The sequence below is a fragment of the Canis lupus genome, chromosome 3 (assembly GCF_048164855.1).
Source record: "Canis lupus baileyi chromosome 3, mCanLup2.hap1, whole genome shotgun sequence".
Classification (NCBI taxonomy): domain Eukaryota; kingdom Metazoa; phylum Chordata; class Mammalia; order Carnivora; family Canidae; genus Canis; species Canis lupus.
This window is the reverse complement of record NC_132840.1, coordinates 25305854-25331860: the sequence shown is the minus strand read 5'-3', so window position 1 is coordinate 25331860 and position 26007 is coordinate 25305854. Positions and strand designations below refer to the sequence as shown.

At 47.9% G+C, this 26007-nt stretch overlaps 1 protein-coding gene across 1 annotated transcript in view; it reads right to left on the bottom strand.

The window, feature by feature from the left end:
- The window catches only part of LOC140625769 (uncharacterized), a 32829-nt gene that overhangs the window by 6759 nt on the left and 63 nt on the right, over positions 1–26007 (bottom strand). Inside the window, exons 2-11 of the mRNA XM_072813329.1 lie at positions 25315–25958; positions 21705–21792; positions 18185–18279; positions 17716–17770; positions 14952–15022; positions 14800–14865; positions 14160–14264; positions 6294–6419; positions 357–660; positions 8–77 (exon numbers count right to left, since the gene is read on the bottom strand). Coding sequence (XP_072669430.1) covers positions 6353–6419; positions 14160–14264; positions 14800–14865; positions 14952–15022; positions 17716–17770; positions 18185–18279; positions 21705–21792; positions 25315–25958 — 1191 coding nt within the window. The 3' untranslated portion in view covers positions 8–77; positions 357–660; positions 6294–6352. The remainder of the gene's footprint in view (positions 1–7; positions 78–356; positions 661–6293; positions 6420–14159; positions 14265–14799; positions 14866–14951; positions 15023–17715; positions 17771–18184; positions 18280–21704; positions 21793–25314; positions 25959–26007) is intronic.

Sequence of the window (26007 nt, the reverse complement as noted above, 5' to 3'; positions counted from 1 at the left end):
CACTCACCAGCCCGAAGACAGTGGCTGACACTTCTCTACTGGAGTGACTCTCGTGACTCTGGGAGGCAGGCGGTGAGCTGAAGAGCAAACAGGGATGTCACCACTGAGCCCTAGGTGTCCAGTCCGAACTCCAGCTCCCTGGCTGGGCCCTTCCATGCTCTAAGACCAACCAAACCCATAGAAGGCATCAGAGGCCCCAGCAGCCCCACCAGTCTGCCTTCTCCAGCAGCTGCCTGCCCATCTAGAAGTCACAGCTGCCGGTCACTCTGCTGTTTCCAGAACAGCAGGCACTGCTAAGACAAACCCCAGACCCCCAAACATCCTGAAGATGGGAGTGCCCCAAGCACCCCACTCACCTTGTCCACCTGCTCTCAGCACCAGGTCAGCAGGTCCAGTGTCTACTCAGAGGCAGGGCTGATGAAGTGCTGTACCTCCTTATCAATGAGCTGGGCAGTGGCTTCAATGTATGGCTTCTCCACCATCATCTCGTCTTGTTGGGGGAAGTCAAAGGACACCTGGCCCAGCTTTTTGCTGATCCCAAACTGCACAATCGGGAAGTAGGGAGCTGGGGGTAAGCCATGCAGAGCCCCCCACTAGGATGGCTGCCCTTTACCTGGGAATAGGCGCTCTGGGCGACCTTCCTCAAGTCATCCTGGGCCCCTGTGATGATGTGCCCAAAAAACAGCTGTTCAGCCACCCTCCCTCCAGCATAGTGCACATGCAGTCAAACAGTTGCTCCCACGTGTACAGATATTGCTCCCTGGGCAAGCACTGGACGTAGCCGAGCCCCTTGCCCTGGAGCTATAGTGACAGATGCTGTAAGATACAGGCAGGCAGTGCCCTGGTCAATCCCCACACAATGCTCCTGCCCCCGCCCCCTCCAGATCTCACCCCTGGAACATCCTAGACCAATTCGTCCTACTATGACCACTGGTCACAAGGGCATGGGAGGAGAGGAGATCCCTAGGGCCCACCCAGGATTAGGTGGGTCTGGGTGGGGTCACCCCAAAGATTAACATGGAAACCACCTCCATCCTATCAGTCCCAAAGAAGTTCTGGAAGAGCCATGCTGTTGGGTCCAAAGCTTAGGAGTGAGGAAAAGTGTCAGGTGGCTGACATCCAGATCCTACCTGGAACCAACACCCCCACATGCACTTTGCTACACACCCCTGAGCAATCTTCTGAACCAAATTCCAAACCATTACGTTCATTGAAAAGTAAAAGGGCTGCCACTGAATGTATTGTGTCCACACAACCACAGGCCACACAGTCACCTGGGGAAGGTAAACACCCAGGCCTGGAAGCCAAGGGTCGAGAGATCAATATTCAGCAGAGGGTTCACATGCTCTAGGAACCAGCCCACCACAGCATGTCCGGCCTTGTGGTAGGTCACGGTCGCCTTCTCACTGAGCTGCAGGACCTGCATCTTCTCAAGGCCTACACATCAAATTCCCAGGCCAGTGAAAGGCAGAGGAGAAATGGACAGCTGGGAAGTGGGTGCAAATCCCCACCCTCCACTCAGGGAAAGTTGGGGGCTGGTTGGAGCTTCTGCTCAGCCAGTACAGACTCACAGTCTATCTGCTCCACAGATGCGGCTCAGGCCCACTTTGGTGCCTGTCTTTCCACACCAGACATTATGCTGCCTTCTGCTCTGTAGAAACCCTACCGCCCAACTGTAAAGATCTGATGCATCTGCACGCAGCAGACAGCTTTAGGAGGCTTGTTTTCAACCAGCATGATTAGGTATGTTCTGTGGCTTGCTAAGTGACACCAGAAGCTTGGAGCCCAGGAGTGATTCCCAGTGCCCTCCTACACCATAGCTTACAGGCAGTTATCAGTACGCAGAAACAGTAACAACAACTCACCCTGGGCCCAGCTTTACCACTGCTGCCAGGACAGCCCTCTAGAAGCTGTGGTGACATCTTGGGCTACCCAACACTCCACACTTGTCTATACATGTTATATTTCATTAAAGACAAACGGTTAGCACTGTTAACCTGCTATTGGTTCTCACAGCCATGGAGCTGACCATGAACAGCAGCCACTGGCCACAGGAACACCTTCCTGATCTCTGTCCCCAGGAGGGTACTCCAGAGACCCTAACTTGCTAACTGCAGCTCCCTAAACTGCTGAGCTGAAGCCAGGAGGCCAGGGAGCCATTGCTGTGCTGAAACATGCAGATCAGTAACCCCTACCTTCAGAGGACTGTCCTCGTGGCTTCCACAAGGAAGATCCTAGGGAACCCCTCACCTCTGGTCTGCAATCAGCATTTCAAACCAGGACCTGATCCACTGCCCCAGAGGCCCCATCTGTCTGAGATTCTAAATGTAGCTCTACACAGAGAATGAAAGCTGCTGGCAGATTCCTGAGTCTCAAATTTTGGTTTGGAAAGCTGTCTGTGGTTCTTGTCTCCTAAAGTAAAGCTGGGGCCCCAAGGTGAGCCTGCCAAAGCTGAGAGCTAGAAGGCCCTCCACCTCTCCAGGACTGCCCTGCTCACCAACAATGACCCTCTCAAAGGCCTGCTCAAAGTGCTTCTCCTGAACACAAGGACTCAGGTGGTGGGTGACAATCAGGGCTGCTTTGTTGCAGACACTAGAAATGTCAGCACCTGACCCAGGAAATGAAACACTGTGGACATCAGTGCCCGGGACTGTGTATTACAAGAAAAGCTCCACTACAGAAACCAGAGCCAAACTAGGGAACGGCTTTGTCAATCACCACTGTTTTGGGCCAGTTTTTTGGTTATGCAACTTATTGAGGTAGGATTTATTTAACATAAAACCTACCCATCTTCTATATTTCAAAGACTTCTAGTAAATTTATCAAGTTATGTGATTAGCACCCTAGTTTCAGACACTTCCATCATCTATATAAAATACTCTGTGCCTGGGGCGCCTGGGTGGCTCAGTCAGATAAGAGCCTACCTTAGGTACAGATCATGATCCCAGGGTCCTGAGGTCCAGCCCTGCATTTGGCTCCTTGCTCAGCAGGGAGCTCGCTTCTCCCTCTCCCTCTGCCTGCCGCTCCCTCTGCTTGTGCACACTCTCTCTCTCAAATAAATACATCTCTAAAAGGAAGGGAGGAAGGGAGGGAGGGAGGGAGGGAGGGAGGCAGGGAGGGAGGGAAGGAAGGAAGGAGGGAGGGAGGGAGGGAGGGAGGGAGGGAAGGAAAGAGATACCCTTTGCCTGATGTGGTTAATTCCAGTACTCATCCTAGCCAACCACTCTTATACTATCTCCTTGGATCTGCCTGTTAGGGACATTTCACATAAATGGAATCACACTGTACAAAGCCTTTTGTGTGTGGCTTCTTTCACTTGGTATAACATCTGGAGGTTCATCCATATTGCAGCATGTTATCAATACTTCACTTCTTTTATGGCTGAATAATATTTCATTATATGTATACACCTTTGGTTTACCCGTTTATGCACTGATGTATATCTGGGTTGTTTCTACCTTTTGGCTATTGTGAATGACACTGCTGTGAACATTCATGTACAAGTCTTTGTATGGACATGTTTTTAATTCTCTTCGGGAGTGGAATTGCTGAGTCATATGATAACTCTGTATTTTACTTTCTGAAGAACAACCAAACTGACTTTCACAGCCTATTTTATACTCCTACCAGCAACGTATTAGGGGTCCTGTGTCTCTATACTATGTCCCTACCAACTCCTTTTTGTCTTTTATAGCTGTCCTGGTGGGTGTGAAGTGCTATCTTGTTGTAGTTTTGATTTGCATTTTCCTAATTAATAACAACATTCAGCATTTTTTTGTGTGCTTTTTGGTCATCTGTATACTATCTCTGGAAAAATGTCCATTTGCCCATTTTTAAATTGGGTTCTATGTTCTGGATTCTAAATCCTTATCAGATGCATGATTTCCAAATATTTTCTTCCATTCTGTACACTACCTTTTTTTTTTTTTTGTACACTGTCTTTTTATTCAATGGTATCCTTTGATACACAAAAGATTTTAATTTGGTAAGTCCAATTTTTTTTTCCACTTATTGTTTGTGCTTCTTGTGTCGTATTTAAGGAACCACTACCAAGTCCAAAGTCCTGAAGATCTGGCCTCCCATGGTTTCTTGTAAGCACCATATAGTTCTAGCTCTCAAATTCAGGTCTTTTACCCATTTTGAGTTAACTCAAAAAGTGCAAGGGTCCAATTTCATTGTCCCAGTATTTTCTGTTGAAGAGACTGTCCTTCCCCCATTGAATGGTCTTCACATCCCTGACAAAAATCAGCTCTGCAAATATGTACATACAGGCTTGCATCTGCAATCTGCACTCTGGATTTTGTTCTACTGGTCCATTTATGAGAGCGGACATTAAGTCTTCGTCCTACTAAGTCTAACATCTGTGCTACCTTGGGGACAGCTTTTGTCCATTTTTTTTCTAAAGATGTGTGTGAGAGACACACACAGAGAGAGAGAGAGAGGCAGAGACAGTCAGAGAGAGAAGCAGGCTCCATGCAGGGAGCCTGACATGGGACTCGATCCCAGGTCTCCAGGATCAGGCCCTGGGCTGAAGGTGGCGCTAAACCGTTGAGCCACCCGGGCTGCCCCCTTTTGTCCATTTTTTCCTGTGAATGAACCACTTATCATTTCTTTGCATATTTTGTCATATATTTTTTTAAAGATTTTATTTACTTATTCATGAGAGACACAGAGAGAGAGAGAGGTAGAGAGAGAAGCAGGCTCCACGCAGGGAGCCCGACATGGGACTCGATCCCGGGACTCCAGGGTCATGCCCTGGGCCGAAGGCAGGCACTAAACTGCTGAGCCACCCAGGGATCCCCCTACTTTATCATTTTTCATTGACTCATTAGCCAAGTTTTAAAATGCCCTTTTCTCTTTCACTTTCATTACTACATTATAGTGCCAAGAATGAGCAAAAATGGCAAAAGAGAACTTTACACGTCAGGTTTCTAAGGAACACCAGGTTTATTCCTGGATCCATGCCTGGATCGCCCACATAGGGGCCTGCCACACACATGGAGAGGAGGGCTGGATAGGGAGAGAACCATCAGAGTGCCACAGTTAATGCTTACTTTTGTGGCTCTTAAAAAAGTGTCAAAAGTTTTTTTAGTTTAAGAATCCCGTGGGGATCCCTGGGTGGCGCAGAGGTTTGGCGCCTGCCTTTGGCCCAGGGTGCGATCCTGGAGACCCTGGATCGAATCCCACATCAGGCTCCTGGTGCATGGAGCCTGCTTCTCCCTCTGCCTATGTCTCTGCCTCTCTCTCTCTCTGTGACTATCATAAATAAATACAAAATTTAAAAAAAAAAAAAAGAATCCCGTGTACATTTCTGTGTGTGAAGACAAACCATTTTCTATCCTTGCAATGCTGACATTCACAAAGGCTGCATCTGCCTCTCAGGGACAGCAGGATCCATGGGCTCAGCCTGAGACAAGAGGGCAGTCCCATGAAGCAGCCTCCTCAGGACCCCATGGGGGCTGAGGCTGGGGAGTTCAGGATCATCCCACCGAGTCATCCCTGCTGATGGGCAGCCTCTAATGTTAACCTGGGAAGAACAGAGTCTGGGAGGCCTATTCTAGTTTCTTAACTTTGATAAGTGGATGTAGGAATCACAAAGGAAGAGAGCAGAAAGCGCATTCTTGGCAGGAAACAGACCAGGTCCTTCAGGTACCAGCTGGATCGGGTGAGAACGCCTCACTCATCACCCTGTAGCCGACAAATATACACTCCCGTGTGTGATCTGACCCCCAGCCCTTGCCCAGCACTGGGCAGGACATGGGGAGATGGCAGCACCGTACACAGCAGAATCCTCCAGAAGCAGTGGCCAACAGCTCATCAGAGTCATCATGAGACCTCCAAAGGGCTGCTGGGCAAGAAGCTGCCAGGAAAAGCCTAAACTGCCAGTGTTTAAACCACCCTGGTAGGGAAACAAGTTTCCTAGCACAGGACCTTGGGTTTTTATCACAAAGAAAAGAGAAAAGCAAAGAAAGATCCCATACTGGGAGCTCAAGCCCAAGCCAATAAAATGTAGCAGAGCTCTTCACTTCAGTAGGTCTGTCCTCAGACGTTAGGTAAGTCTCTGCAGTGAAAACTTACCACATTTAAACGGAATTAAACTAGAAATTCAAATGGGTACAGATCCACTTTGGGGCTAATCCTCTCTGAGGCCTTTGATTTGCCTCAACAGATTCAAAGTTCTAAAGACAAAGGTGGACACTTGCCAGGACTGAGCAGCACAAGCAGAAACCATCCACCAATCATATGTACCTCCCATCCAGGGCCCGGCTAGAGCCAGCCTGGCCAACACTCACCCGTGAAGCCCAAAGGGAGTGCCGTGAGCTTTCTTGCCCAGGTGTCCTTACAGAGGCTCTCATCCAGCTTCAGTGGGTGCAGGTAGACCGTGAAGATAGTGGACCTGCCTGTGATGATGGGGGGGCCTATCAAGAGAGAGACACAGATGGCCAGAACAGGGTCACCTAATGCCACTTCGCAAAATCTACAAGGACAGTCTGAGGCTTTAGGCACTCTCCCAGCTATGTCTTTCACACTCAGTTATTCGACTAGAGCCAGGGAGCAATGACAGAAATACCCCAAATGTTATGTACACTCAGCTCTTGAATGCGTAAAACACCTTCCTGACTATGCTGCCACCGACCAACCTCAAACTCGTTCCCAGGGCTGTAACCTGACAGAGAGCAAGACAAGAACCACCCTGGGCAGCAGGCAAGTCCACACAGAATGGGTGCCTTCTCACAAATGGAAAATGCCAGCAAAGATGCAGATGCCCACTGTCCAAGTAAAAGGTGAAGGTGAGCTCTTCTGTTCTTTAACACTTCACCAAAACAAGAAGTGAAGAATACGATCTGTCACATCACTCCAACCTGTATGGACTGAAGTGACGTTTCTGCGGGCCCAGACACATCTGTTACTCCCAAAAGTGGATCGCCAGGAGACAGGGACTGGCAACAACCAAGGGCATTCGTGAGCTTCCACTTTCTCAAAATGTTGTTAACATTAACTGCTGTAGGAGCCTGATCAAAAGAAATTGCCTCCAAATACACAGATAATGATCTAAGCTGATCTTTTTTTTTTTTTTAAGATTTTATTTATTTATTCATGATAGTCACAGAGAGAGAGAGAGAGGCAGAGACATAGGCAGAGGGAGAAGCAGGCTCCATGCACCGGGAGCCCGATGTGGGATTCGATCCCGGGTCTCCAGGATCGCGCCCTGGGCCAAAGGCAGGCGCCAAACCGCTGCGCCACCCAGGGATCCCTAACCTGATCTTTAACACAAGGACATGAAGACCCAACCCTGAATGCCAAAGTGACAGGCATATTCGCCCATGTAAATCAGGCAGTCAAACTGGCCAGGCTGTATAAGGGCTGGGTAGAGGATGTCAGGGCAGTTTATGCCAGCCAGCACCACAATGTTCATGAAGAGTTGAACCCTGGACATGAGAAGCAAGTGAGCCCAAGGAGAGGGCTCAGGCTGGTGTCCACTAGGACAGGACTGTGTTCCTACCTAGCTCTCCTCCTAAGGTCCTGAGAACATGTCCTCTTTCTGCACACCTGCCTATCCTTCCGGGTCCACTGGCCACCCTGAGCAGCCCTGCCCTGGCTCTGCACTTCTTTTGCTTACTCCAAAATGACTGCAGAGGTTCCTTAGTGGGGCAGACGTTCATGCCCAGGGCTGGCTGATAGCCCCTTATCTTCGACCCTTCACAGGCAGGAACCAAATAGCACACTAGTGGCTCTGGTTCTCACAGACCTCACTGCTCTGGCTGAGACACATGTCCATCAGAATAATCAGACATTCCTCAGCTAACTGGGATCTCCATGACCTGGTCTCAGGGTGTAGACTGCCATCTTTATTCATCACTGATGCCTGACTGCCTGGACTACCTCATACACCCTCCCCCCCTGCCCTAGGGAGCAAGGAGACCTCCCACTGGCCGCACTGTGTCAGTTCCCCAGCCATCTGTCGGGATCTCCATTGACTCAGCTCCGCTGGACTCACAGGGCCCAGGGAGCTGGACTGGTCAAGGGCAGTCAGGGCTGCAGAGAACAGGGATGCCCAACAGAGGAAGGGGTGGTGCTCCCACCCCCTCACTCTCAGAATGTTCTCCCCATCAACGCTTTAAGATATCAGAACAGAATGATATCTAATTAGAATCACTGTTGAATACTAAGTATAATAGAAAGTTTTGGAAATGTTTTGGTCTGAATAAGAAAAAACTAACACAGAAGACCTAATTATTCATCCTCTCAGGGTCTGCTTCCAAGGCAGCCCTCAAATGACTCTGGGAGACTGAGGAGGGTCGCCACTGTTCCTCAATAAGAAGGGCTCTCTATGCCTAAACTATTTCTGCAAACAGTGTGGTTTATGCTGAGCACCTGCCTTCCTCCTGGAAGGCTGGGATTTTGGTACATACTAGGCAAATTGTGCCACGTGACCAGCCCCCAGGGAAAACTGTGGTCAGCCATACGCCCACGTGTTGTCACAGCTCAACACCAGGGGCATCAGTGCCCTCCTGCCTCCTCCTCAAAGAAGCTGCAGCCAAAAAAAAATTAAAAAAATTAAAAAAATTAAAAAAATTAAAAAAAAGAAGCTGCAGCCGACTTCCCTGGACTGCACCCTGCCCTATGCAGAATTTGCTCTGTGTCTGTCATTTGTCACAGTTGGGAGTACGACCACACCTGAGGTCCTGGGAGTCCTCCTAGTCAATCACCAAACCCAGGGTACTCTTTGGCAACCCCAAAATGAAGATCAAAACTTTCCACAGGCCCAGTGAAAGCTTCTCCAAACTGGAAAATTGGCATCAACGCCTAGATGTTTCCATTAAAGCCTCAGCAGATCTAACAAGCTATCAGACATACTCAGCTGGAATCACTGAGAAAAAGTCTTAACTGGGAGGTAAAAGAGCTATTTTGGTACATGAAGTGGGCCTGGGCACCCATGAGATTCTGGGTCAGGGATGGCAGCAGAAGAGAGGCTCAGAGAGGAAGGAGCACAGGTTCTATCCTATGCTAGGAGGGATGGAGGAGCTCCCATCTACCTGGTCCACTCCCCAAGAGGACCTCACCACCGCATCTCTGCTAAGCCCTTCTGATGGTAGGGCAGGGGTGGGGTGCATTGGCCCCTCATCTTATCATTGAGTACTGGGGTCCTGTGTTGATCTGACATAGCTTTCTTCACTAAGTCTGCCTGAAAGCAGCCTTCCTAAAAATCGAACCATCAGGGATTCTCACCCAGGGAGTTTACAGAAACAAAAGGCTGGAGGAGGGTCACATGAGTTCTGGCAGTGCTGACAACACAAGCCTGCTCTCAGCAGTTGTTGGTGGCATCCACTCACCATCCATCTCTACAAGCATCTAGTTCAGTATGCTCTCCTGCTTGCTCTGGCCTCTAAAGTACCCTTGGCCTCACATCCTGCCAACTGCATCAATTTCATCAATGAATAAGATACAAGGAGCATTTTTTTTTAGCCATTGCAAACATGTCATGAAACTGAAATAGCAATCCACAGAGAGTTGGTTTTGTTTCTGGTATGAAGACAAAAATGAGCGTGACCCAAGTCTTTCCTCTGCAACCCAAAGCTTATCTGACATTCGTGGCATGTTGCCAGGGTCCACACAAAACCTGGGGCTGACTCAAGGGCAAGCAGCCACCTACCCTTACTGGCCCAACACCAACAAACATTCTGAAGAGCTCTGACCCACTCACAGTGATGAAAGACACTTTGGTCTCCCCTGCAGTTGCTTTGGCAAGAAGCGTTTTGCCAGTACCAGAAGGACCAGTGAGCATGGCTCACTGAAACAGAAAGGGGACTCCTGGACAGATAGAACCCCAAAAGAGTCCCATTTTCTATTTAAACAGGTGGGGCAACCTGGGTGGCTCAGCGGTTTAGCACCACCTTCAGCCCACGGCATGATCCTGGAGACTCGGGGTCGAGTCCCACGTCGGGCTCCCTGCATGGAGCCTGCTTCTCTCTCTGCCTGTGTCTCTGCCTCTCTGTCTGTGTCTCTCGTGAATAAACAAATAAAATTGTTTTAAAAAAAAATTAAAAAAAAAAAAAAAGGTGACTTCTAGGCATCACTAACAAGAATCCCTAAGATGATGCACCATAGTCTGAGGTTTTCTTTTCAATATTTTCTGCTTAGAAAATAAATGCATTCTGACCATAAAGAGTTCAAACACTATAGACATATGAAAGCCCATTCAGCTAAGCAGGTTATTTCTTCACAAAAGCTCCCAGGATGAGGGCTTGCTGGATCAAAGGGTCTGAATGTCTATTTTAAGTTGCTGTCAAACTGCTCTACAAAATATTGACACCAATTCACACTCCCCCCAATCCCTCAGATCTTAGGCCACAGTCAGTCTGTACAGCTTCACAGCTAGCTGGTCTCAACAACAGAAACGCTGACCCGTGTGCTTCATCTGCTGAACAGGCATTGCCTATCTGTGGTCATTGGCACCATGTTTCCCTGTCTGTGACTTGCCCTTTCCTATCCTGGCTTAAGGTTTAAAATCACCAATTCACATTCTGGTAACACACCTCAATGTTCATTTTATGGATTACCATTACACCTGAAAATTGAAAAGAGATTTAAAGCAGAGAGCATTGGGACGCCTGGGTTGCTCAGTGGTTAGCCTTTGGCTCAGGGCATAATCCCAGGGTCCTGGGATTGAGTCCCACGTTGGGCTCCCCTCAGGGAGCCTGCTTCTCCTTCTACCTATGTTTCTGCCCCTCTCTCTGTGTCTCTCAGGAATAAATAAAATCTTTTAAAAATAAAAAAATAAAGCAGCGAGCATCTATTATCCCATCTCTAGTGAAGGGTGTGGGTTAGCATCTAATTATCTCAAAGGAGACCATAGGTTTGTTTTTTGTTTAAGTCTTTAAAAACAAAAACAAAATACTCACAAAAAGGTAGGGGAGAGGGAGTCACAAAACTCAAACTCACAAAATGGTGTTAGACTCCACGTCTCCATGAATACAGATGTGGGATTCACCGTGGATCCATCACCAGTTGTGTGACCGATCACACACACAGCCAATTCTTATAGATGAGGAAGCAGTGGAATCCTGGGTACATATGTCCACATATACTATATAGATCACTTTACTAAATCATCGAACTTCATACCCAGGAGGAGCTAAAAAGCCATATGGTCCCTGATATCCTTAGCACCACACAGAATGACAGAGAGAGCCCCCACCCCCACCCCAGCCCACAACCAGCCGGTGGGGGGGGGGGGGCAGTCACACTTCAGGTGACCTGCCTGCCCTGCCTACTGTTTATCATACCCACCTTTCCCAGTACATACAAGCCCCCTGTAGCACCCAACTGTAAAGCCCAGGTGAATGGCAACTGGGGTGGGTGCTGGTCAATCTCCAACTGAGAGCCCAAGAGCAACCCCTACCTCTGTCTCACACGCGAGTGCACACACACACACCTTTCTAGCTAACACTCATCAGACTACAGAACAGAAACGGCACCACCCATCTCTAGTCCCCAGGCTCACAGTGGTCCCTAACTTGTTGCTATTATGCAGAATAAACTGTTCAGTGGCAACCACCCTACAGGGAATAGCTGAAGAAAGCAAGAGCTCCTGCAAGGTCTGTGCACTAAGCACAGTCTATTCTAGGAGCTCTTCAGCTGGTCCATGGTCCAGGGATGACTGATGGGTCTGTGAGTCAATGTTCTAAGATGCAAATCCTTCTGGGAAAAGGACTCCCAGTTTGTCAGGCCTTCAGAGGGTCCATGACATAGAAAGGGACCAATAGATAGATCCCACAGTCAGAATTACTATGGCTCCATTTCCTCTTATAGAACAGCTTAACCCACACCCACACTACACCTCTATCCCCAACAGGATCAAGGGTTTACCATGAAGCAGTTGTATCTGACCCCAAACCTGTTTATGCAAGTATTTGCTGTTTTAATTATGTAATTTAACATTATGTAAACTAATAAAAAGGGAGCAAGAAAAAGGCTGCTCCTTCAAAAACTAAGTTGAAGGCTTTAGATAATAAAGCAATAAAGGAAAATAGCTAAAAACAAAACAAAAAACTGTCAATGTGAGTAGGTGAGAAAACTCCAAGAGTAAGAAAAAAATCATAAAAATATAGAAGGTTCTCCACTCAGTTTGCTTTGCTTCTAAGTTCTCACTTCATTCAGAGGAACAAACTGTAGACAACAAGAGGTTTTTATGCAGGACACTTAACAGAAGAGTCTGATCACTGGAACTAAATTAGAAGGAAAGACTACCCTCTAAACGAAAGGCATGAGCTTGTGCTTTCAGTGACCAAACACACGTCTCACATGGGTCTGTACTATTCTTAGGGCTCTACAGTCCCACAGTTCAAAAAAGTAAACTCACTGTGGTTTCAATCTGATAAGAGGATCTTCACCATTCTGCCCTGGCAAACGCTACTTCTTCTTGATTAATAAAATATACAATCTGGGGCAGCCCCGGTGGCGCAGCGGTTTAGCGCCGCCTGCAGCCCAGGGCGTGATCCTGGAGACCGGGGATCGAGTCCCACATCAGGCTCCCTGCATGGGGCCTGCTTCTCCCTCTGCCTGTGTCTCTGCCTCTCTCTCGCTGTGTCTCTCATGAATAAATAAAAAATAAAATCTTAAAATAAATAAATAAATAAATAAAATAAAATAAAATAAAATAAAATAAAATAAAATAAAATAAAATACACAATCTGTACAAAAAGCTAAGTGGTCTCATAATGGTCCACACTAAACCATGGTGATCTCTGGCCTGGACCTGGAGTTCAGAGCACTATGATATTTTCTGAAATCAATACCTTTGGGGGACGACTGGGTGGCTCAGCGGTTGAGCATCTGCCTTTGGCTCAGGGAGTGATCCCTATGTCCCGGGATCGAGTCCCACATCAGGCTCCCTACATGGAGCCTGCTTCTTCTCCCTCTGCCTATGTCTTTGGCCTCTCTGTGTGTGTAACTCTCATGAATAAATTTAAAAAATAAATAAATAAATACATTTGGAATTCTGGTTCTTAAGTCCTGATACTGCTTGGGATTCATTCTTCAGGAAATTCACAAATTCCATAATCTCCCAACTTGGTCTCTTTACACCACCTGCATCTGCAAACTACACATCCACATCGTTCTTCAAGACCCTGGTAGTTGTCTCCCCAGAACTGAAGAGGGGGCCCCTCCACGCTCGCCACACCCAGCCCCCATTGGGCCTCTCCTCACAGCATAGAGAAGGATGCCCACTAAAAGAAGTGTAGGTGCCAGGCTTCGCAAACAAGAGCTAGAAGATCCAAGGAAACCATTTTCAGTTCCCTTGAGAGAAGGGCTATGACAAGCAGACTACTCTCAACTCTAGTTTTGTTATACAAGGAATTAGTTTTCTTTAAAAATGTGCCAAAGTGGGATCCCTGGGTGGCGCAGTGGTTTAGCGCCTGCCTTTGGCCCAGGGCGCGATCCTGGAGACCCGGGATCGAATCCCACGTCGGGCTCCTGGCATGGAGCCTGCTTCTCCCTCTGCCTATGTCTCTGCCTCTCTCTCTCTCTCTCTCTCTCTATGTGACTATCATAAATAAATAAAAATTTTTTTTTAAAATGTGCCAAAGCCTGGGAGCACCTGGATGGTTCAGTCGGCAAAGTGGCTGACTTCACCTCAGGTCGTGATCTCAGGGTCCTGGGATCAGGCCCCAAATTAGTCCCAAGTCAGGCCAGTCGGCTTGGCCTGTTCCCTCACTCTCTGTCCCTACCACCACTCATGCAGGTGCTCTCTTTCTCTCAAATAAGTAATCTTAAAAAACAAACATGTCAGAGCCTGGACACAGCATTCAGCCTTCCTCCAACCCCGAGGTTCTCATCCCACATACATCTATCTGTCCAATTTCACCTGGAATTGGCCTGTGGTGTGGGGAGGATGGCTACCCAGCAGACCCAATACAGCCTCCTTACAGCTAAGCCCTACCTAGCCTATTATTTTTTTAAGGCTGCCTCGCCAAATGTTTTCCTAATCAATTCTTTCCTCAAAAACAACAGAACAGATTTATTTTTTTACTATACGTTGTTAATTAGCAGATGCCTACAATATGCTCAAAGGAAGCACACTCCTAAACTGGTTAAGCACTGAAACGTTCTGCGTTCGGATCCAGGTGCCCCAGATTGGAGCCCCTGCCACTTACCTGTCGCTCTCAGTGGTGTAGACCATTGATGCCTGCTTGGGGGGAACGATGCCCAGCTCCCAGTGAACAGTATCCAGGTTCTGCTCAAAGGTGTCAACGGTGCTGCTATTAAACCACACAAAATTCTGCAGAAACCAAGATGTGAGGGCAGCCTAAGGCTGCCCTCCCCCACAGCTACTGCCCCTCTCCCCGGGTGCTCTTCCAGCAAAGCCTGAGTGGAGCCTCTGTCCTGGCCCCACAAAGCTGCAGGCTTTAGGTTTTGGATAAAAGTATAACAAGCGGGATTCCTGGGTGGCGCAGCGGTTTGGCGCCTGCCTTTGGTCCAGGGCACGATCCTGGAGACCCGGGATCGAATCCCACGTCGGGCTCCCAGTGCATGGAGCCTGCTTCTCCCTCTGCCTATGTCTCTGCCTCGCTCTCTCTCTCTCTCTGTGACTATCATAAATAAATAAAAATTAAAAAAATATGTTTAAAAAAAAAAAAAAAGTATAACAAGCTCCAAAAACTTTGTCCTCGTATTGTTCCCCCCTACATCTTGGCTCATGGTTCTCACATCACAGTTTTGAGACAAAACTGAATCAGTTAAGAGTTCTATACACAGGGATTATGTCCTACCTGGAGCACTGCTACTGATACATACCAACATGGTAAATGATCACCTTCACACGGGTTGCTATTGGGTAGTGAAACCAGGAGAGGCATTCTTCTGAAAAAACAAAAAATTACACCTTACATGGAAAAAAACCCCCAAAACCCTATGGCAGAAACATTCAGCCTTGAACTACCCCTCACCTCAGATGCCATCCCAGTGCCAGGGATGGATGACACACACACCAACTGTTAACGACTTCCGGCCAGTCCACCTAAGAAAAAAAGATACCAGAACAGCAGAGATAACACAGAGGGCATTCGGCAACAAACCACAGGCCTCCATGCCGAGTCACGTTCTACAAGCATAGACTTCAGCTCTATCTCAGCCTACAGTCTGCAGAACAGATCTGTTTTGTTTTCCTATTAACCTGAACACTTTTAGCCTGGGGTATGAACCTATTTCCATTTTAATAAACAGAAACCAATTCAGGAACTGAATTTTATTCCAATTCAGGAATTAAAATTTGGTATATTATATATCTATTTTGTAATAAACAGAAACCAATTCAGGAACTGAACTTTATTCCAATTCAGGAATTAAAATTTGGTATATCCAGACATTAAGATTGCACACTGTCTTAAAATCCAAAAGACAGGGATGCCTGGGTGGCTCAGCGGTTGAACATCTGCCTTTGGCTAGGGGCATGGTCCTAGGATCGAGTCCCACATCAGGATCCCTACATGGAGCCTACTTCTCTGTCTCTAATGAATAAATAAATAAAATCTTTAAAAAAAAAATCCAAAAGGCAGGGACACTAGGGTGTCTGAGTCGATGAAGCATCTGCCTTCAGCTCCAGTCATGATTCCAGGGTCCTGGGATGGAGTCCTGCATTAGGTTTCCTGCCTGCTTCTCCCTTTCCCTCTGACCCTCCCCCCCACACTGCTGGTGCACTCTAGCTAGTGCACTCAAATAAATAAAATATTGAAAGAAAGAAACGAAACGAAACAAAACTGAACATCTCAGCTTCTCTTCTGCAAAAGAATCCCCAGATGGCAAGACTCCAACAACTCTCACGTTAATGAGACAAGAGCTGGGGGCATCCTCACAGCTTCTATCATGTTCTAATCTCTTGTTTTCTGGATCACAGCCCAGGTGACCTGTCTTATTTTTTCCAACACAGTCCACTATCTCCTGGGAACATAGGGAAGCCAGAGATACAGGGTATGAAGGAGCACACATTGATGCATTCAAAACAGGAAAGGAAGGGCCACAGTAAACACTCAAACTTGCTTAGTGCAGGATGGCGAGTTCCTTCTTTATACTTTTATTTATTTCCCAAATATTTTTTTAAAGATTTACTTATTTATTCATGAGAGACACAGAGAGGCAGAGACAGAGGCAAAGGGAGAAGCAGCCTCCCTGCAGAGAGCCTGAGAGCCTGATACGGGACTCGATCCAGGGACCCGGGAGCCAAAGACAGGGCCAAAGACAAATGCTTAACCACTGAGCCACCCAGGCGTCCCAGCTAAGCTATTTTAAAACAAAGATTGCTACTTAAGTTTCAAGATATTGTAGCTTTTTATTCCCAAATAAGACCCTAACAAAGGGCTATCTGTTCCAGGCCATGGACTTGGAAATGCATCAAAGGCTCAGGAGTGGCTGCACTCAAGTTTACGTATTTCTGGGACACCCTAAGATGTCATCAAGTGATCTCCCAACAACTCAGGAGGGGGCCGGGAGACAGTGCAGCATTCATGAAAGTTCCCTAAGTGCATTGAATCAGGTGCTTGGTCTGAGCCAGGGAAGAGTCTGCCAACACTGTGTCCCACAGGGACCAAGCACAGAGCCACATGAGGTGAGACAGGGACGGAACACTTCATCCTTCAGGGCTCCTCCAGGCTATGCTTTAAAATAAACAGACCTCGAGGGGACTCTGGGATCTGTCCAGAATGCAGACACAGGAGGATCCCTGTCTTACCCTTTCCCTCTCCTTCAGAAGGCAGGTCCTCGGGAGACAAGGCTGGCAGCAGCCATTCCCCTTCCCTGTAGTGAGCAAGGGCCTCTCTGAGGACAGACATGTGGGCAGAAAACGATGGCCTCAGCCATAGACCCTGGTGGGAAACCATGGGTTTCTACAAACATCATCATACAGAAGGAGGCCCAGATCTTAACAGTATGCTACCTAGGGTAACGGGCAAACAGTGAGCAAGTCCTCTGCTCCTATAGGAGTTTACACTCAAGCCTGAGGAACACTTCTCCCAACTTCAACTACTCACAAGGACAAGCCAGGAAGGCCCTGTCAGCACAACACAGAGCCTGATATTGATGGTCCTGCCCTGCTCAGGGTCAGCCAGCAGGGTGGGACTACATTAGGAGGAAAACTTTAAGTCAGATATCAGATTAGAATTTAAAGATAAAGGGCAGCCCAGGTGGCTCAGTGGTTTAGCACCATCTTCAGTCAAGGGCCTGATCCTGGAGTCCTGGGATCGAGTCCCATGTCAGGCTCCCTGCATGGAGCCTGCTTCTCCCTCTGCCTGTGTCTCTGCCACTCCCTCCCTCCCTCTCTCTCTCTGTATGTCTCTCATGAATAAATAAATAAAATCTTAAAAAATAATAATTTAAAGATAAACAGAGCTAAGCCTTAAAAGAAAAAATCTAATGAATATTAAAGTTAAGCCATGATACTAATGGGATGCTCACTCAGCAAGAAAGTGAGCATGACCTCGTTTACTAGAAAAAGTAAAACTGTGTCTTATCCGTATCCCAAGGTTGGGACTGCTAAGGATCTAAGCTTGCAGACCACATGCATGGGCACATCATCACATGTACCAGCTCCTTCCGGGGTAGACAGATTATAAATTTTTGTCCCTAGACCTCTCACCAGGTAATACTATGGCAAGTGCTTCCAGGTGATTTCCTTCCCAGAATCTCAAAAATAGAAGTAGGAAAACCCCATGCCAATACCTGCCCCCAAAGCAGCCAGATTGTGGACACCTTTGTCATCCCAAGGGAACTCCCTCTGTGGGAGAAGAGAACACATTTTATGGTTAAATAAGGGTGGTTCCTTTATCAAACAGTGATTTCCTTTTTCAGATATTATGAAAGACATCATCTCTCCAAATGCTCCCTCCTCACATTCCACCATGCGGCCTCTGTGTGTGGTGAAACCAAAGCCAGCCCTTGAGAGGAAAGGCGTCCACGTGATATATATGAATACATCAAAAGCAGCTGCTCACCAGACCACCCAGTCACCAGACCACCCAGGAGAAGCAGAATACCCTCAAAGAGCCCACATTTCTGGGGTTATCTCTTATCGCCATATTTTTTAAGTTGAATTCATTTCTCAGGATCTTCGAATCAGCTTGCTCCAAACCAAGTAGGACCTTGGGGAAGTGACAGGTTGACTGGGTCTGGTCCTCAGATGTCCACAAACCTTCTGTATCTGTCTCTACCAGGCAAAGTCTCTCTGCTTTCCCCTCTCTTGCCTCCATCTGCTCCAGGTCCAGCATTCCTTTGGCTCACCAGTTCCTAAGAGAAAACAAAGTCTGACCTGAGAAAACAGTAATTACAATTTCCCAGAAAAAGAGGATTCAGAGAACAGAAAAATGCCTCCCAACATACACTTTCCTACTACTGGAGTCTTCTGGAGGTAAAGAGGGGACAGGAAAGAAAGAGGCTGAAACATAGCATCACCTCACCCTGTAGGGTAGGAGGAAAGCCTGCTGTGCCCTTCTCAGGTCAGGGCACAGCTCAGAGTGGTGGAGACTGCCAGACCATGTCAACCCAGACAGTCCCAGACACGAAGAAATTTTAAAACAATTAAATCTCCACAAAATCACCAGCAACTGGTATATACATGCCAGGCATGACCCAGGAGGCATTACTTTTTTTTTTTTTTTAATTTATTTATTTATGATAGAGAAAGAGAGAGAGAGAGAGAGAGAGGCAGAGACATAGGCAGAGGGAGAAGCAGGCTCCATGCACTGGGAGCCCGATGTGGGATTCGATCCCGGGTCTCCAGGATCGCGCCCTGGGCCAAAGGCAGACGCCAAACCACTGCGCCACCCAGGGATCCTGGAGGCATTACTTTTACATAGCTGGCACTTAACTTTGTACACTCTTACTTCTGATGCTGTCAAATACTCTGCCCTGCATAACTCACCCTTTTGGAGGAAAAAACAGATATCGCTGAGAAGTAGCTTCCAATACATGTAAAATTCTTCAAATTTCACCTTTCTGGCTTGAAACCTGAGCCTACTAGCAAATCTCCTTCCTGTTATGGAACGAGCACCTTTCCATGCCAGTAAATGGGGCAAAGGAAGGAAGCAAGCAATGAGACAGGCTCACACAGGTGGATTATCTACAAAGGTTCAGCTTCCCAAGAAAACCATAATGCATGTCACCCACTCTTGGGCATGATCCCCCCTTGTCCTTAGAATATTGTGACCCATAGACTAGATGACTGAATCCAGCCCCATAAACACCCTTGAAGACCCCAACCCCACTCTTCTGTCAGGTGCAAAATATGTATGGGAGGAGATGGGTCTGATTCAGGACATGTCCACCTAGGATTAAATGACCCATTTCCTCCAAGTATAATCTGAGGATCAGGAGGCTTGAACAGTCCTAGAAAGCTGTACATATCCAAAGAAAAACTCCCCTCCCCATGTAACTATCTCAAGTGCATTTCCAGTTAAAATTTCTAAGAGGTGCTTTTTAGCACATACAAAAATGACAAGGGGAGGAACGAAAGCGAGTAATTGTTATCACGGTTTCTACCAGGCATTTAGCTTTGTTTGACCGCTGTGATATTCCATTTCTAGGAAGTATACATTTGGCCCTCCTGGTCCAGGCCTCCAATAGCCCTTGGAATTCCCTAGGTAGTAAAGGGACATTTTGTCCTTATTCATAACAAAACTCTTTCAACCACATTTGAGTTTTGTGTTAATGAGGGGACTTTCGGAAAACCTCTAAGGATGGAGGCCGGTTGCCAGGAGAACCAAGTAATTAGAGGGTTAGAACTTTCATCACCACTCCTAACATCAGGGGAGGGGAAAGGAGGGGGCTGGAGGCCGAATTAATGACCAATCGTCAATGATTTAATCAATCATGCCTATACAACGAAGCCTCCATACAAATCCAAAAGAACAAGATTTGGAGCGCTTCTAGGCTGGTGGACAAGAATGCACTCACATTCTATGCCAAATTTCAAGAGGACAAAAGGTCCTTTACTGAGGACCCTTCCAGACCTCACCCTTCACATTTCTTCATCTGGCTGTTTGTTCATATCCTTTAATATCCTTTGTAATTTGGTAATTTAGTGAGTACATTGGTTTCCTGCGTTCTATGAGTCGCTCTAGCAAATCAATTGAACTCAAGGAGAGGGGGTTGTGGGAACCACCAATTTACAGCTGGACAGAAGCACAGGTGACACCCTGGACATGGAACTGGCATCTGAAGGGAGGGTATGGGGGAATGGGGGAGTAGAGGCAGTCTTTCAGGATAGAGTGGGTCTGTGGAATCTGATGCTAATTCCAGGTATATAGTGTCAGAACTGGGTTAAACTATGGGACACCCTGCTGGAGTCCCAAAAATGCATGGCAGGGAAACCACCCCTCCCCCAACCCCCATCCCCATCGCAGCACATATACACATTAATGACCAGAAATGGAGTACTGACTGTGGAAGATACAAACAAGATTTCCATATGAATCTAGGAAACTAACTCAAAACTTGAAAAATGGTCTCATAGAGGCTTTTGAGGCAGTGATCCATCCATGGCCATGTTTCTCCAAAGTAAGTCAACAACAGCAAATGGAAGGGGCTGAGCAAGAAGCCCAGCAAGTCCTAGGACCAACAAGCCATAGTCCTGTCCCTTCACGTGCATGCCATTCCAACAACCCAAACAAAAGCCATGGAAGCTCAAAGGCCTAGGTGACCCAGGAAGGGACAAAAATATTACAGGAGAGTGGAAATCTGCATAAGCTTTGCAGAAGAACTGTTCTATTGTAGTGAGGCATGTAAACAAACCTCCTAACACACTTCTATGGGTCTCTTCCTATTCCTTGCTTGGACATTTCATAGAAGAAACACACCTGATAAATACTTCACCAGTCCACATTAACAAACTGTGAGGCAGAAGATGGCCATGATATGCAGAGGAAAGAGGATGCCAACACCACACACACACTGGCCTGCCTGCTGTCACCTCCCAAGGAGACTAATCCCAAAAGTAGTGAATGTCTAAAAAACATAAAACTTTGAAAGTCTGATTTGTCAAATGGACCTTAGTACCTCTTCTTAGAGTTATTGGTTTTTCTAAGTCTCTGTTTCTTCTACTCTTAAAGAATTTCTCAAACCCTTAAGGACAAAATGATGAGGCTCTAGCACTGTAAAAGCACACATCACATGCACATAAACAGCCATACTGTCAGATCAGGAAAGAGAATAAGAGAGAAACCAGTTTTCTTTCCTGACTTCATGCTTTGTGCAAACAACATGTACTTACAAGCCTCATCACAGAGTCTCCAAAGAGACAGAGAGAAGTGAGCACACTCCTAAATTCTGCTATGAGGGGCAGATGTGCTTCAAGCTAAGTGCATCCTGCACATCATTCCTGTTCTACTTTCCAAACATGAGGCTCAGCTTGGCTTGCATTCAAATGTGTAGAAACACAGATTCACCTAGAAACCTCCTTCTGAAAGAGTTTCTCTTCCACAGTCATATCAAAACCATAAAGACATGGAGATCCAGAAATGGGAAGGTGTAGTGATCCAGAAATGGGAAGCTTAAAGTGTGGCTCAAAATGGAAGGCAAACAAGGGGGATGCATAGGGCATCCTGAGTCAACACACACCCTGTCCCCTGGTTCCCCTGCTATGGAGGAAACACTGAGAAAGGCTCACTCAGTTCCAGTGACCATTATACTAATGAATGTAGGAAAAAAATACCTACCTTTGGGTGGTTTTGAACATAGCCACTGAGAAAATGATGTCTGTCTTCCCCAGAAGAGCCAGCGGCTGAATGCAATCCCCTGGAGGCACTGAAAGGGGAGAGAGGATTAGCCTTTTCTGCAATTTGATGGGGCGTTTTCTTATAGCAGTATTAGAGGTGGGAAGGGACAAGGATATGGCCTGAAGTGTAAACTTGTTGCCTTTATTTATCCGCTTAAACATCCCATTAAAATATGATTCAAAAAGGACAAACGGGAACTAAATTCACCGCAGAAACTCATAAAGAGTTTTTACAGCTATTGCTGTCAATACCTCCCCTCCTCCAATTCTACAACCATTTTTTGCCTCAGGCAATTTTGGTCACTGAAACTACTACAGCCTCAAAAACAAACATGATTCTAAGATTAAGCCCTGTGAAATTTCAAAACCAAACGATACTATAATTTATCTTTGATCAGCCAAAGAAGGCAAGCACTTTTCCAGATCCAGTATTTTCTTCAATCCTCAAAGAAGAAAATGCCGTTTTTTCCCCATAAGCTAACAATATTTAACACCAGTTAAGGACAGAGCAAGTTAGGTTTTTCACTGTTATGGGTCAAAAGCCGTTAGAAAGAACACAAACAAAAGAAAGGGGCACCTGGCTGGCTTAGTTGGATAAGCATCCAACTCTTATATTCGGCTCATGATCTCAGGGTCCTGGGACTGAGTCTTGCATCTGTGCTCAGCAGAGTCTGCTTGAGATTCTCTCTCCTCTGCCTCTGCCCCTCCTCCCACTCATTCTCTAAATAAATTCATTCATTCATTCTGGAGGGGAAAAAAAAACAGGGAGAAACAAAATACAAACGAAACAGGGAAGCTCAGAAAGGAAATGCAGGGATCCCTGGGTGGCGCAGCGGTTTTGGCGCCTGTCTTTGGCCCAGGGCGCGATCCTGGAGACCCGGGATCGAATCCCACGTCGGGCTCCCGGTGCATGGAGCCTGCTTCTCCCTCTGCCTGTGTCTCTGCCTCTCTCTCTCTCTCAATGTGTGACTATCATAAATAAATAAAAGTTAAAAAAAAAAAGATTTAAAGAAAGGAAATGCAGTCAGTAAGGGTGATGAAGATCCTAGAACTTCTGCACCATAAATGAAACTTCCCTGCTGCAACATGTCACCCTGTATAACAGGACCAGAGCCTGATGTGGAAGGAATTATAAAACCTTGAAGACATCATGAAGGCGTGTTGCTGTAACAGGAAACCTAGACTAAGATAAACAGCGGGGGGGGGGGGGGGTGCACCAGCTGAGTAGATGCTCCTCTGTCACCTCCTCCAATCCTCACCATCTGTCCTAAGAAGGTAGGTGTTACTATGCTCACTGCAAAGGTGGAGAAGTTTAGAGAGCTGAGTGCCTGAAGTAACACAAGTGGGAGCTGGAGGTGTCTGAGGAAAAACCAAACCTCCCAAGGTTTCTGCAGCACCACCCCAGAGAAGGCAGTGCTCGTGGCCTACAGTCTTAGAGGTGCTAAGTACTGCTGTTCAGGCCTCCGAAACTTGATAAAACATCCAATTCTCTTATTTCAATTTATGACTTAATCCTTTTCTGATTTGGGTTAGCAAACCACATCAGGTCAGATGCAGCACTCCAAGACAGTCTACCATCTGTTCTGGTGTTTGGTTTAGATGAGCTTTTTAAATTGGTCTTTGCATATGAAAGCCAAGATGTGAGGTTGGTCACAGCAAGATTCCCTTCAACAGGCAAAGTGCCACCCTCCTTTTCTTCCAGTCTGATTATCAATCAGGTTATCCTGGGGTCTCAAATTCACATAAATGCAAATCCACCAGGCACTGGCTATTCAATCTGCTGGCAAGATTGAACCTACTCCAACCACTCACTTCCTCTAGCACTCAACTAGCCCACCTAAAATAACTGGCATATATCCTTCTCCATTCCCTTCTCTTCATTTTCTACTTCCCTTGTTCTGCTTCCTTATCCTTCACACCTCATAGAACCACCTAATGTGCCATGACTTGTTTGTTGTCTCATTCTCCTCTTGCACAGCAGGGATAGCGTAGCAAGATCACCAAATAAGAAAATAACTGCAGGGAAGCTTCCGGAACATAAGCTTCCCTTGAGGAGTGTTAACCTCTAGGGTACATCTTTTAACTATAAAGCAGATTTATGACAGCTTCTCCAGCTTTTGCAAGCCCCCCCCTCAGCTTATAAATACAAGAGAGCAGCCCACAGGGCTGAGCTCTTGCCTGTCCTGTTCACCATGATATCGCCAGCTTGTTGATTCTCAACAGATGAATGACTCAGTCTGGGGGGGGGGGAAAAAAAAAAACCTCAAAGATCATCCAAGTTCCTTCTTAATTAAAACCAGAGGCCCATGGAAGTTCAGTGACTGCTGTACCATCTGACTTCCACTGTGTGTTAATAACCAGAACAGCCTTCTGCAAAGCTGAGGTGCCACAGGTGAAAGGCTCTGTTTTCATCCATATTTCTAGAAACAAAACTGACTGGCACCATCTCCAAAATGAAAAGGGATGAAAGAGAAAAGTTCCTTACTGAAGACAAGACAGAAAATGAATCCATAGAATCCTGCCTCTCTCACTACTGCCTCTTTCACTTTGTCTGAAAACAAAGGTACTTTTCTTGGATCGAAATTCAGAAACTCCACATTTGTGCAGTAGAAAAAAATTAAGGCAATGGGATCACTGCATCCTGGGATGTATCAATCAATACAGAAATAGTACAGGGGCACCTGGGTGGCTCAGGTCAGAATCTCACCCGTCCTGAGATGGAGCCCTGACTCACCCTGTCCGCTCAGCTGGGAGTCCGCTTGAAGATTATCTCCCTCTGCCTCTCCCCTTGCTGTACTCTCTCTAAAATAAGTACATCTTTAAAAAAAAAAAAAAAAAAAGGAAAAAATAGAGCCATAAAACATGGGATTCTATTTCTTAGTATCTAACCCCAAGGAAGGTATACAACACATAAGTATTTAAAAGTGAAGGCACTGGAGCAGGACGGACCAGAACTGCAAGGTGAGGGGCGTCCCTGGCCAGTTCTGGACTTACATTTCCTTTTCTATAAAACAGGGCTATAGCAGCGCTTTCCTGCAGGACAGTTTTAAGACTTAAAAAGAGACAATTCTTGTAAAGCCCTTGGCACGGAAGCCCTCAGGCAGTATCCGCGGTTATGAGAGTGGTGGGAAGTGAGGTCCGCAAACGAAAGCCGCGTCAGGGATCCCCGTCCGTTATCAGATCTGGTCCGGGCTTGCGGCCGAACACCAGGCGCCCGGAACACACGGCGGGCGGCAGGCGCAGGGCGACTCGGACCAAGTCGCTCGGTGCGGGGCTCTGCGGAGAGCGGCGAAAGGAGGCGAGAAAGGGGGCCCGCACGGCGCAGGGCACGGGAGGCCGACGGGAGAAGAGCAGGGACTCGGGGGCGGGGGGCCGCGCACCGTGTCCCGGGGCCGCCCGGCGGAGAGGGGATGCACCCCCGGCCCCTACCGCGCGACAGCCGGCGCACCCGGATGGCGTCATGGCGGCGCCCAGCGCAGCCCCCGCCCCCGCCGCCGCCGCCGCCCCCGCCCCCGCCGCCCGACACCCGCGGGCAGAACCTCCCCGCTCACCTGCCGGGCTGTTCCCAGGGCCCTCGCGCCTGTCCTGGCCGTCCTGCCGCCTCCCGGGCCACCGCCGCATCTCCAGAGCACGACCAGGGGCCCTGGCGCCGCCACCAGCCGATGAGACACGCCCGGCCCCAGACCTCATGCAGCTCCGGCGCTCGGGCGCGCGCACGCGCAAAACAGCGACAAACCCTTCCTAGTGGCGCCACACCCCCGAGGGGGTCTCCGAGGGGGTCTCCGAGGGGGTCCCCGCGGGCTCCGGCGGCGTCGCGCGTGCGCAGTAAGGACGCGGCGCCGGCTGGGGACCGCTCTGTGACTATCCGCCGCAGCCTCGGACTTTTTAGGGATCGGAACACGCGCGCGGTCTTCCCTACAGCACAGAACCCCCGGCGGCCGCCGCGGGCTAGATGCCGCGAGGATACCCAGCGCCCCCACACCTCCTTTAAGTCGGGCACCGCCAAGGACACATCTCCCGGGTCCTCCAAGCGAAGCGGCTCACGGAAGTGCTCCGTCCCCCGCCCCAACCGGCCGCCCCGCCCGGACGCCGCCCCCCTCCGCCCGCCGGCTGCGGTGCCCCTCAGGAGCCGCCCACCGGCGGAACTGCCGCTTTCCTGCGCCTCCTCCACAAAGACAGCGACCCGGTGTGTGCTCTGCAGCGTTGTCGCCCCTTCACGGGGTTTTGTTGTTTTTCTGGATCAC